This window comes from Helianthus annuus, chromosome 14 (genome assembly GCF_002127325.2).
Source record: "Helianthus annuus cultivar XRQ/B chromosome 14, HanXRQr2.0-SUNRISE, whole genome shotgun sequence".
Taxonomy (NCBI): Eukaryota; Viridiplantae; Streptophyta; class Magnoliopsida; order Asterales; family Asteraceae; genus Helianthus; species Helianthus annuus.
This window is the reverse complement of record NC_035446.2, coordinates 6553033-6565099: the sequence shown is the minus strand read 5'-3', so window position 1 is coordinate 6565099 and position 12067 is coordinate 6553033. Positions and strand designations below refer to the sequence as shown.

The 12067-nt window shown below is 35.7% G+C and overlaps 2 protein-coding genes across 2 annotated transcripts; one reads left to right on the top strand and one right to left on the bottom strand.

The window, feature by feature from the left end:
• Positions 1 to 297: 297 nt before the first annotated feature.
• LOC110908006 (scarecrow-like protein 33) lies at positions 298 to 3070 on the top strand. Its single transcript, XM_022152909.2, has 2 exons — positions 298 to 405; positions 551 to 3070. Exon 2 carries the CDS (start codon positions 557 to 559, stop codon positions 2876 to 2878), a length of 2322 nt encoding a protein of 773 aa, XP_022008601.1. The 5' UTR covers positions 298 to 405; positions 551 to 556; the 3' UTR covers positions 2879 to 3070.
• Positions 3071 to 6301: 3231 nt separating this feature from the next.
• LOC110908007 (probable acyl-activating enzyme 1, peroxisomal) lies at positions 6302 to 9690 on the bottom strand. The gene is made up of 2 exons (XM_022152910.2): positions 9385 to 9690; positions 6302 to 7894 (listed from the first exon to the last, which is right to left on the bottom strand). The coding sequence occupies exons 1-2, from the start codon at positions 9586 to 9588 to the stop codon at positions 6437 to 6439; spliced, it is 1662 nt and encodes a 553-aa protein (XP_022008602.1). The 5' UTR covers positions 9589 to 9690; the 3' UTR covers positions 6302 to 6436.
• Positions 9691 to 12067: the final 2377 nt, after the last annotated feature.

Genomic DNA, 12067 nt, shown 5'->3' with positions numbered 1-12067 from the left:
TTTGGTTTAGCCAAACACAAAAACAACTTATTGACTTTTTTATAAGTCAATAAGCCAATAAGTTGTTTTGAAAAGCTTAGCCAAACATGCCCTAAATGTGCTGAAGAAAGACTAAAATACCCTCACATGCATTGCATATGATGTAATTTAACCTTTAAAAACATGAATATAAAGGTTGATTTTGCACATTTTATAATAAAAGATACGAAGTACACTTTAGTTACATTTTAGTGGTATTTTCCCCTGGATATAACATAAAGTTTGATTTATGGAATTTTGTAAGATTTCTTAAATCCTAAATTCTTCGTAGAGTACAACCTCACAAATCACAATAGCTTGTCACCGAGTCATACGATCCACCCTCTTCTTGCGGCGCGTTAGGGTTCTGCGTTTTCTTCTTCTAGGGTTTGTAATCTCTCTATATTCATCCACACTTACACTTACCTTACTGTATATATTATGTATCATATGTATATATATGTGTAGATGGTTTCAGAATCAATTTGATATACTCTTCTAGTTAATAATAAAAGTTGGTTTCTGGAAATAGTTTGCCATGGATAGTGGATTATCCAATCTGTCGGATCAAACAGTTCTTCAAGAGCAAGTGGATTTAGACGAGTTGTTTACAGATTGGAATCTTGTAAACCAACCTACGAGGTTGCCTGATTCTGACGGAGATGTTAACGAGGATTCTGATTTTAGTGACTTGGTCCTCAACTATATAAACCAGATGCTTATGGAAGAAGATATAGTGGAGAAAAACTGCATGTTTCAAGAGTCTGCTGCTCTTCAAGCTGCAGAAAAGTCTTTCTATAATGCTCTTCTTGTGAAAGATCAAGATCAAGGTCAAGTTCCAAATCCTGGTCAAGATCAAGATGATGGTCAAAATCAAGATCATGATAATGGTCAACTTCAATATCGTGGTCATGTTCAAGATCAAGAGGGATCTTTATATAATATACCAATAATTCAAGATCAAGGGCAAGATCACGATCATGGTCAAGATCAAGATCATGGTCAACTTCAAAATCGTGGTCAAGATCAAGATAATGTTGCAGAGGAATCTTTACATAATCTTCTTACTGTTCAAGATCAAGAACATGGTCAACTTCAAAATGATGGCCAAGATCAAGATCTTGCTGCAGAACTGATAGCTTCTTTTGGCATCAGCAGCTCTATGAGTGGTACAGATCTTACCAAATCTTCTCTATTACCGAATACATTGATCAGTTTTGATTCGCAGTCTAGATTTAATCCATCTTACAGCTTGTTTAGCGGTACTAGGAATATCGTTGATGGATTCCTGTATTCACCTGTGAGTATTTTAAGTTCTCGAGATATCTTTTGTGATAACCCGTCCATGGTGCAATTTCGAAATGGTATCGATGAAGCTAGTAGGTTTCTTCCTAATGGTACGATCTTAGATTTTAAAGGCACTGGTGTTTTGGATCAAACAACGGAGAAGAAACGGGAAATTAGCTTCACCCGGGATGGATCAAGAGGAAGAAAAAATCTGTATTCCAAAGATCTTATTGAGGATGGAAGGTATTCCAAGCAATCTGCGGTTTATAATGAACCACCTGTGAGTTCTAAGATGTTTGATGATGTGTTGCTGTGTGGTGGACCCAAAACTCATCCTTTTCAATGTGATTTTGTTTGCAAAAAGTACGCGAATAAAGGTCAACCGAAGGGATCTAATGGGATTAAAGCCCGTGCGAAGAAACCAAAGGAAGCGGTAGATTTAAGAATACTTTTAACCCTATGTGCACAATCGGTTTCCATCAACGACCAAAGGGGTGCAACCGATCTACTGAAACGGATAAGAGAGCATGCTTCCCCCACAGGTGACGGAATGCAAAGATTGGCCCATTACTTTTCTGCTGGGCTTGAAGCCCGTATGGCCGGGTCTGGAACCCAAATCTACAAAGCCCTTCTTTCTATACCCACATCAGCTGTTGATGTGTTGAAAGCATACCATTTATTTCTAGGGTGCTTCCCTTTTACGAAAATCTCCCATTTTGTTTCAAACAAGACTATTATGTCTGTTGCCCAAAACAAAACGAAACTGCACATTATAGATTTTGGAATTCTTCATGGGTTCCAATGGCCCTGCCTCATACAACAATTTTCAACTAGGCCCGGTGGGCCACCCGAGCTTCGAATCACTGGCATCGACTTCCCATGTCCTGGTTTCCGACCCACCCAACGGGTTGAAGAAACAGGACGACGGTTAGCAAACTATGCTGAAACATTCGGTGTTCGGTTTAAATTCAAAGCCATTGCCCAAAAGTGGGAAACAATCAGAATAGAGGATCTTGAGCTTGATGATGAAGAAACACTTGTTGTGAATTGTGGTTACAGGTTTAGAAACTTGCTTGATGAAACAGTCATGGTTGATAGTCCAAGGAAAAAAGTGTTGCATCTTATTAGGAAAATGAAGCCCGAAATCTTTATACATGGGATTGTGAACGGGTCATATGGTGTACCCTTTTTTCTCACAAGATTTAGAGAGGCTTTGTTTTTCTTTTCTTCTTTGTTTGATATGCTTGATGCAACTGTTGACCGTTTGACTGAAGAAAGAATGTTGATTGAGAAAACGATGTGGGGACGCGAGGCGATGAATGTTATTGCTTGTGAAGATGGTGAGAGGATTGAACGACCAGAGACTTATAAACAATGGCAGGTTAGGATTCAACGGGCTGGATTTCGCCAGGTGGCGTTTGATAAAGAAATCGTGAACAAGGCTAAAGATAGAGGGAGTTCTGATTACCATAAAGATTTTGTCATTGATGAAGATGGTTATTGGATGTTGCAGGGCTGGAAAGGGCGTGTTTTATATGCAATTTCTTCATGGAAACCGGCATTTGACAAATAAAGATAGAATGGTACATGTGACAAAATGTATTAAAATTTTGTATCTTTTTGACTGTTGTTGTAATGCTAAAAGTTAGGAAGTAATCAGATATTATTCTGATATATTTCATTGATGCTTTTATCAAGTCTTGCTCCAACGAAAAATGGTTGAGAAGGATTACTACATTGAGGGTTGAGGTCGGTTCTTCGATAAGCGTCGAATTTGCTATATCACTGTAGGAGTGGTCTTCTGAGATGAGTTCTGTATTTTTTTTCTAGCTAAAATGGAGTCCCTTTGTAACTTATCCTTAATCTTGGTACATACCCATACACTTCTCTTTGATGAAAGTAGATTTCGTAGATGTGTGAGTTTACAGTTGTAAAAAAAATCTATGATACACATCACGACTCAAAAGTTTACAGTTATAATACATCACTACTCAAAAAAATATTTTGAATCTCAATATTCTTTTGCTATTTTATATTCTTACTTCCAATGTTACGACGATATTAATGGCCGGTTTCTATGATCTTTCTTTCTTTTTTTTAAACGGCTGTTTCTATGATCTTTTTACATTCTTTTCTTAATTCTGATCACACGTCCCTCGACAGTCTTGATAGTTATTGACCAACCAGAATTCGCATTACAACCTAAAATAATTTGTATTTGTATAAAGATATTTAATTAACGATTAAAGGCTTATACAATTTTAATTAAAGAAAATAAAAGTGGAATGTAGTCTTATTTGATTTGAAGCAACTACAGTCTACAGCTAATTTGACGAGATATTGTACGATAGTGATATTTTAATTTTGAGGTTGTTAAAAAGTTTATGTTATTCAGTGTGATTAAAACCGGCCAATCGGATAGGAAACCAGATCAGACTGCTCGTCAGTTCTTTTTGCATAGGTTGAATGGCCTGTTTTGGACGAACTTGTTGAACCGGTGACGCGTTTAGCGAGTAAACTGTTTCAAGTACTTGTTATTGCTTATTGCGAACTTTTTATCATTCAGATTATAAAATTTGAACTTTAGACCACAATGAAAATGTTTAACAAATAATCTAAGAACTAGCAATAAGACCCGGGCGTGTTGCGGCGCAACTATATCACAAATATTGAATGGATTAGTCCAAATGGTATGTGTTGCATTAATCATATGAAAACGCACTTCGAAGTATCTAATTGAACTCAGTGTGACCTATATAAGCATTGCTATTGGATCAAAATGTAAAGTAAATCGAGTTTATATCGTACAATCATAACATATTATATGTGACACGACTCATATATAGAAAACATGAACGGTAGAGGCGGCAAAATGAGTGGGTTGGATTGGGTTGCTTGTTGGGTTAGAATAGGTTTAGGTCGTTGATCCACGCACTCCCATTGCGGCGTGTTAATGTGATGAAATTAGAGCGAAATGTAAAACGTAGAAAAGAATAAATAAATTGATCGTTGCGACGAATCTGTCAAACGGGGAAAGATAGACGTGTTGTGACGGACCTGTCTACCGGACAAAAATAGACAAGAAGCGTTGAACTCCACACTTAAGTTGTTGTGTGTTAACTTGCAAAAAACATTAGAACGAAACGTAAAACGAAAAACTTGCGGCGAAAATAAAAAAGTGTTGGAGTTGAATTGTAAAAGATTAAAAACTTTGGGTTAAAAGTTAAAAAATCAAAGAGGTTAAAATGCAAAAAAAAGATTCGACACCGAGACCTCTCGGACACGAACTCCACATAAGTGGGTAAACCTTCCCACCTTCCCCAAACCAATTGGTCTGCGGGTGAACAAATAATAACCATTTCATCCTTGAGTTTTGACTCAAATTGCTAGATCAGTCCAAAATCAACTTTTTTTTTGCTAAAACAGTCCCTGAGCCTAGTTTCTGTTGCTATTTCAGTTCAATAAATTAACACCGTTAGAATCTCCGTTAATGAATGGGTAAAACTGCTAAATTCGTCCCTGAGGTTTAATTCAAGTTGCTAGATCAGTCCAAAATCAAGTTTTTTGAATTTGTTAATTATAAACTTATTTAGGTATATAATTTTTCTAGACTTGCATTAATTTTTTGAATTTGTTAATTATAAACTTATGTAGATTAGAAACTTATTTAGGTATATAATTTTTTTAGACTTGCATTAATTTTTTGAATTTGTTAATTATAAACTTATGTAGATTATAAACTTATTTAGGTATATAAATCATTAATATCACAAGATTATAAACTTATTTAAGGCGGGTCCAATTATATTTATGTTCGTTGAATAAATCATTAATATCACAAGAGAAAAAAAATGGTAAATGACAGGTTCTTAATGCATCAATACTTGTACCAAATGCATTATATATTTTCTTAAATGTCTTAAAATTTAAGATAAATTACAAGTCTACCCTAAATATATAATTTAAATTTGTGTTTAGTTATAAAAATATAAACAGAATGTAGCTTGCGCAATTTTATTTGACCTGTCTTAAACACTGGTTTGACCCGAACCCGTTTTGACTCAAACCAAAATAATCCTTTTTATCAGACTTGTTCTGGCACGACATGTTGTTCGACCTCACCTGAATGATAAGTATTATTAAATAAGAAACCACTTAATTAAGTAGAAAAAATGAATAAAAGAACTTTATAATACAAATATTAAATTAAAATAATTGATAAATATTAAACATTAAATATTACGAATTAAATAAAAACAAATAAAAATTATGTTAATTTCTTAATATTTAAATTTACATATAATGTTTGTATTTTTCATAACTAAATATTGTTTACATTAACTGTTGTCTTATTTAAATCCTTAAATAAATACTAAATATTTACATGGTAACAAGAACAACAACAACAACATCAAAATAAAATCAGTATTTAAGGCTGGGCCGGTTAAATAATGCTCTTCAAAAAAGCTACATTTATATTTTTAAAACTAATTTTATTTAAATTAAATTAAGTATTATCTTATTTAAATACTTAAGTATATAATTAGTAAACATTTAATGATAATAATAATAATAATAATAATAATAATAATAATAATAACTAACAAATAATTTTTCAAAATAACTAACAAAAGGATTTTTTTCTCTTGTGATATTAATGATTTATATACCTAAATAAGTTTATAATCTACATAAGTTTATAATTAACAAATTCAAAAAATTAATGCAAGTCTAGAAAAATTATATACCTAAATAAGTTTATAATCTACATAAGTTTATAATTAACAAATTCAAAAAATTAATGCAAGTCTAGAAAAATTATATACCTAAATAAGTTTATAATTAACAAATTCAAAAAACTTGATTTTGGACTGATCTAGCAACTTGAATCAAACCTCAGGGACGAATTTAGCAGTTTTACCCATTCATTAACGGAGGTTCTAACGGTGTTAATTTATTGGACTGAAATAGCAACAGAAACTAGGCTCAGGGACTGTTTTAGCAAAAAAAAATGATTTTGGACTGATCTAGCAATTTGAGTCAAACCACATGGACGATTTTAGCACTTTACTCCTAAATCATTAATTTGCAACCGTTATTACAGTACAAATATAATTCACAAGCTACAACCTTATAATTTGCTCTTTCCTTTCGACGACAAACTCCCCATCGCCTTGGCCTGTTCCCGGAGCACAAACTTCTGCGTCTTCCCTGTCGACGTCTTCGGCAACTCCCGAAACACCACGGTTCGGGGCGCCATATACCGCGGTAAATTTTTCCGGCAGTAGGCTATTAACTCGTCTTCTTTTACCTTGTATCCTTGTTTTAGCTCCACAAAAGCACACGGCGTCTCGCCCCAATGATCGTCAGGCCGACCCACGACTGCAGCCTCTAGAACCGCTGGATGCCGAAAAAGCACCGATTCCACCTCAATCGTACTAATATTCTCACCACCAGATATTATAATGTCTTTCGATCGATCCTTGAGTTCGATATAACCATCCGAATGTCGAACACCTAAATCCCCACTCCGAAACCACCCGTCTTTAAAAGCTTCATGTGTCGCGCTAATGTCATTTAAGTACCCGTTCATCACGGTGTTTCCACGGAACATGACCTCTCCGATTGTTTTCGCATCCCACGCGACACTTTTCATCGTCTCCGGATCCTTAACGTCGACTTCTTCCATCCCCAAATGAGTTACGCCTTGCCGCGACTTAAGTTTCGCTTGAGTTTCCAACGGTAGCGAGTCCCACTCGGGTTTCGGGGCGCACACGGTTCCCGGACCGTATGTCTCCGTGAGACCATATGCGTGACACACATCGAACCCAAGCTGCTCCATACCAAACACCACCTGCGAAGGCGGAGGCGCTCCACCCGTCATCACTGTCACCTTTCCGGGAAGTGGGACCCGCTCGGTTTCCGGCGCATTGATTATCATATTCAAAACCGTTGGCGCACCACCCATTTGTGTCACTTGATGTCGAGATATGGATCCGAAGATCCCCTTCGCAGTCACCGCCCGTAGACACACGTTAGTGCCGCCTTGCGCTGCCACGGCCCACGTCAAACACCACCCGTTGCAATGAAACATTGGAACCGTCCATAAGTATACCGGCATCGACCGCATCTCATTAAGTAAAACAGCGGCTAACGAGTTCAAATAAGCGCCGCGGTGACTATAAACCACCCCTTTGGGACTCGAAGTCGTACCCGATGTATAATTAAGCGCAATCGGATCACACTCGTCGATCGGTCTCCTAATCTCAAAACCAAGACTTCCCATTGCCAAAAGAGCTTCATATTCGACCATGTTCGACTTCGGAAGTGCCGGAAGTTCGCCGGAATCCGGGATTAGGACAATTTGAGGCACCGTGGCCGGTGATTTCGACATGATCTCAATTGCGCCTTTAACAACATCTATAAACTGGTGATCAACGAATATGAGTTTGGCATTTGAGTGTTTAAGCAAAGTTGACACCATTTTTGAATCGTGACGGATGTTGAGGGTGCAAAGAACAGCTCCGGCCATCGGAACGGCGAAATGGAGCTCGTACATTTCCGGGATGTTTGGAGCTAGGACAGCCACCTGCTCGTCAATGCAAGCAACAACAAAATATCAAACATTGTAAATAATAAGACAAAATTAGACAATACCAAAAAACATAGCACATTTATTACCAAACAAGAGTGAAAAATAAAGGTGTACCCAAGAATTTTTCCATAATGGTTGGGTTGTTTTGGTATTCGGGTGCATCTTAACTCGAAGGTCGAAGCTAAATTTTTGGTTTGAGTCAGGTCACGTAAATAAGTATAACTTTCATTAGCAACGTGCTACAATGATGCTTTTGACTTTTGAGGTACCCAGGACCACGGAAACGTCACGGTGTTAGACAACCATTTAGAGTACTTAATCAAATTGGATACTCTTTTCTTTTTCTTTTTTTTTTTTTTTTTTTTAAGTAAACTGCCAAAATGGTCCCTGAGGTTTGGTCACTTTTTTCACATTAGTCCAAAACTCAAACTTTTTGAATCTGGACAAGGTTTCAATTTTGCTGTCATTTTCATCCAAATCAAAATTTCGTCATATTTTTCAGTTAACATACAGCTTTTCTATCTTTTTGCTCCCTTTTAATAAAGGGTAAAATGGTCTTTTAACGTTTTATTATAACAAATTAAAAAAATTAGATCATTTTGCGCTTTATTAAAAAAGAGGAAAAAGACAAAAAAGTTGGATATTTACTGAAAAATCTGATCAGATTTTGCTTTTGAATAAAAATGGCAATAAATTGAAACCACAGGGATCTAGATTCAAAAGTTTTGAGTTTTAGACAATAATGACAAAAGTAATCAAACCTCAGGGACCATTTTGGAAATTTACTCTTTTTTTTTCCACTTTGTCTTCAAATGTTGCGTGTAATATGTATAGATTGGTGTTTTCTAGGTAAACTTTATAAAATCTCGCACACATTTTTTTTAATGGCTAACGTTGCACACCATGAGGATTCCTCTACTATTCTAAGCTCTATCTAAACTCACCAACACCACCACCACCACCACTGTGCTCCCAAGTGGATATAAAAATCTCGTACACATAAAGATACAAAAACCAACCTCGTACCATACCATACATACGAGGTAAGTCCATGATTGTCACTTGATCCAAGCAAGATCAAGAACATGTTTTTTCAAATTGACTTTTTTTGGTCAACTGCAGCAATTCTAAACTCTAATTCAAAAGTTGGATCTATGATCTCGTCAGTGTTTTTCAAGGCTCAAAGAGAGATAAAATCATCCCCTTTTCGAAAAAAAAAACATTCTAATATGATGATAAGAACAAAACTTGTAGAATTATATTCAAATAATCAAAAAACCATATACAATTTATTTTTTTATATAATCAACAGTTTGACTTCAAAAAGTCAAAACGTGTGTTCGAAAATGTTAGATTGATTCACTGATAACACAAGATCGATCGATCAACCAAATACATTAATCAATCGAACTTACTCGATCAAAACCCCGAATCAATCAACAACAGTTCATAACTCAATAAATCAAAAGGAACATAAAACTTACAACATCTCCACGAGAAATTTGAAACCGAGAAGCGATCGACGAAGCAAGCTTAAGACATCGTTGATGAGTCTCTTTCCAAGTGAACTTGACACGATCACCATAAACAACAGATAATCTATCTCTATAAACAACAGCAGATCTCTCCAAGAAGCTGATCGGGGAAAGAGGGACGTAATTTGCAGCACAACGAATGGTACCTTCCATTGTTCAAGACTGATATTTTTTGGGTGTTTTTAGGATTTTATAGAGGGGTGTTGTTACAGGAATGTGATTTTAAAATGTGTAATGTGTGGTGTTAGTCCAGTGGGGATGAAGGTGACGTGTATGGTTGGTGATGGATTACATAACTGGCTAGGTGTGGGTTCTCTCTCATGTTGATATAGATTTAAAGTTTTTTTTAACGGCAAATTTGGATTACTGACGGACCATTACCACTGGAGTATTATCGTGTCACCAGCGGAACTATTCGATCATATCCATCTCCACTAGGCATAATGCATATAAACCAATTCAGGAGGAAACCCAATACAGATGAGAAAACCCCCTTGTGGAAATCAAACCCAGAACCTATTGGTCCAAAAGACTTATCTCACCTTCGAAAAGTCATTAGGCTATAATGTCATGGGCGATATAAATTTAAAGTTATCTTGGATTATTTGTTTGTAGTGATAATAAAACAACCGAGCTCGAATACGTCTTTTGTGGGACCGAATATGGGATTAGTTTTATAAAAAAGTTTATTGATAGGAAATTAGCTGTTACCCAACCCAATTATCTGAAATTAGATACATATTTACCCGAACCACTACCCGAATCATATACTCAAATGTTATATTTGTTTTCCACTAATCCTTTTCTATTATTGTTTTATTTTTAGTATGCTAGTTATGTTGAAAATTAGTTTGTCTTTTGGAATAATTATTTGATAAAATTATTTATGTTTATGTTTGTGATTTAATTAATTAAATTATAATGAAGTTATTTTGTTATGATAAAACGTATCTGTATATGATGTATAATATCTTATATACGAAATAGTTGTTATAACTATAAAAATTATACAATAATTAAGATAGTAAAAGAGAAACGTCTATAGTTTATATCCGTGGGTATGCCTGATACCTAATGGGTAATTACTTTATAGATACCCAACGGGTATTGAACTGGTTATAGAACACAAATTTATAATCGGGTTTAAGGCTGAGATTACGAATATCTTGCGGCCATTGGCATATCTATTTGTTTGTATATATTTGGAGTTAATTTAATTACATAGTGGACTAAATTACTCAAGTCATTAAGCACTTTAATGTAAAAGTGTGTCTTATGAGTCATATATCATTAACTTCATATATTTTATTAGGGTTTTGTAACTTTTATGTAACCAGTATTTAATTGGTATGGACTCTCCTATTAAAGATAAAAGAGAGTTTCTAAGGCTAGAGGGTATGGTGATGTTCCTACAAGGAAGGATGATCTGCTACGTAGGCGTCATGTCATAGTCCTCCCAAGGATGCTCTATCCCCCAAAAATAGAGGGTAAGGAGGATGGTCCTAGTAATAGTCCTCCCCACCACTTTTATGTTTTTTTTTCTTAATCTTCTACTTTTTTTTAACATTTAACAAATAAACTAACACAATATTTTCATTAATATTAAAAAATATTACATAAACTTAAAAAAAAAACAAACTTAAAAAGAATAAACTTTAAAAAAAAACATAAACTTAAAAAAATCCTAATATATTAAAATAAGCTACTAGTCTTCGTCTTCCATGTCGTCGGGTTCGTTTTGAGCGTTGTTCCAAATGTACTCCACCAAGTCCGCCGGTATCGCTTGCTACACAATTTGACAACCCATTCGCAAAACTTGTGCAAACATAGACGTGCGGTTCTTTCGGACATCCTTATATACTCGTCTAATGCATCGGGTGCGTAACCGTATGCCAGTTGGCGAATGGCCGACGTACATTTTTGTAAATTACTGAAACCCCTTTGCCCCCTAGCGTCGTTTCGCAGTGTAAAAAACGGATCAGACTGGGCCATGTCGCCTGCAATACGTAAAAACAGTGGACGACTCATGCGGAACCGACGTCGAAAAATATCTGCTGGGTACACGGGTTCGTCGGCAAAATAATCGGCTACTAGTTTAACGTGGCCGGCTATAAATTTAAAACGAAACATAAATGAAATTAATTATACATTTTCAAATCTATATAAAACATAAGGAAAAAAAAGTAAAATACCTTCTTGATCTCGGTTAAATTTTGCTCGTCTAGTTAGTCGTTGGGACGACACTTCATCACCCGCCATGAAAAGGTGAGTATTTATAAAAGTGGGAGTGAATTGGGTATTTTTTTTAAAAATAACCGTTGGAAATATTTAATTAGATGCGAAATTAATTTTTTTTAATAACAACTACTTTTCAGAATGGGCCCACATGTTTGCTCCGTCGCAAACGTCTATAATCGGACGATAGGGACGGGAAGGGGGGGCGTGGTGTACCGGGCGTCGCCGAGGAAGGACGGAGCTGGAGACGGTACCATACCGTCCAGCCTAATCCAATTTATCTTGTACCAGTTAAGAAAGTTTTGAATCCATAAAGAGTATGTGTGTAACATTAATAGTTACACATGAAACCATTAATTGCTTGGAGAATAACTTACACTTTAACAAACTAAAAGTA

Excerpts from the sequence above, each read along its gene's own strand:
- LOC110908006 (XM_022152909.2), top strand. The coding sequence starts at position 557 with ATGGATAGTGGATTATCCAATCTGTCGGATCAAACAGTTCTTCAAGAG.
- LOC110908007 (XM_022152910.2), bottom strand. The coding sequence starts at position 9,588 with ATGGAAGGTACCATTCGTTGTGCTGCAAATTACGTCCCTCTTTCCCCG. Across the intron at positions 7,895-9,384 it reads AAATTTCTCGTGGAGATGTT|GTGGCTGTCCTAGCTCCAAA; the intron begins GTAAGTTTTATG and ends ATTGACGAGCAG.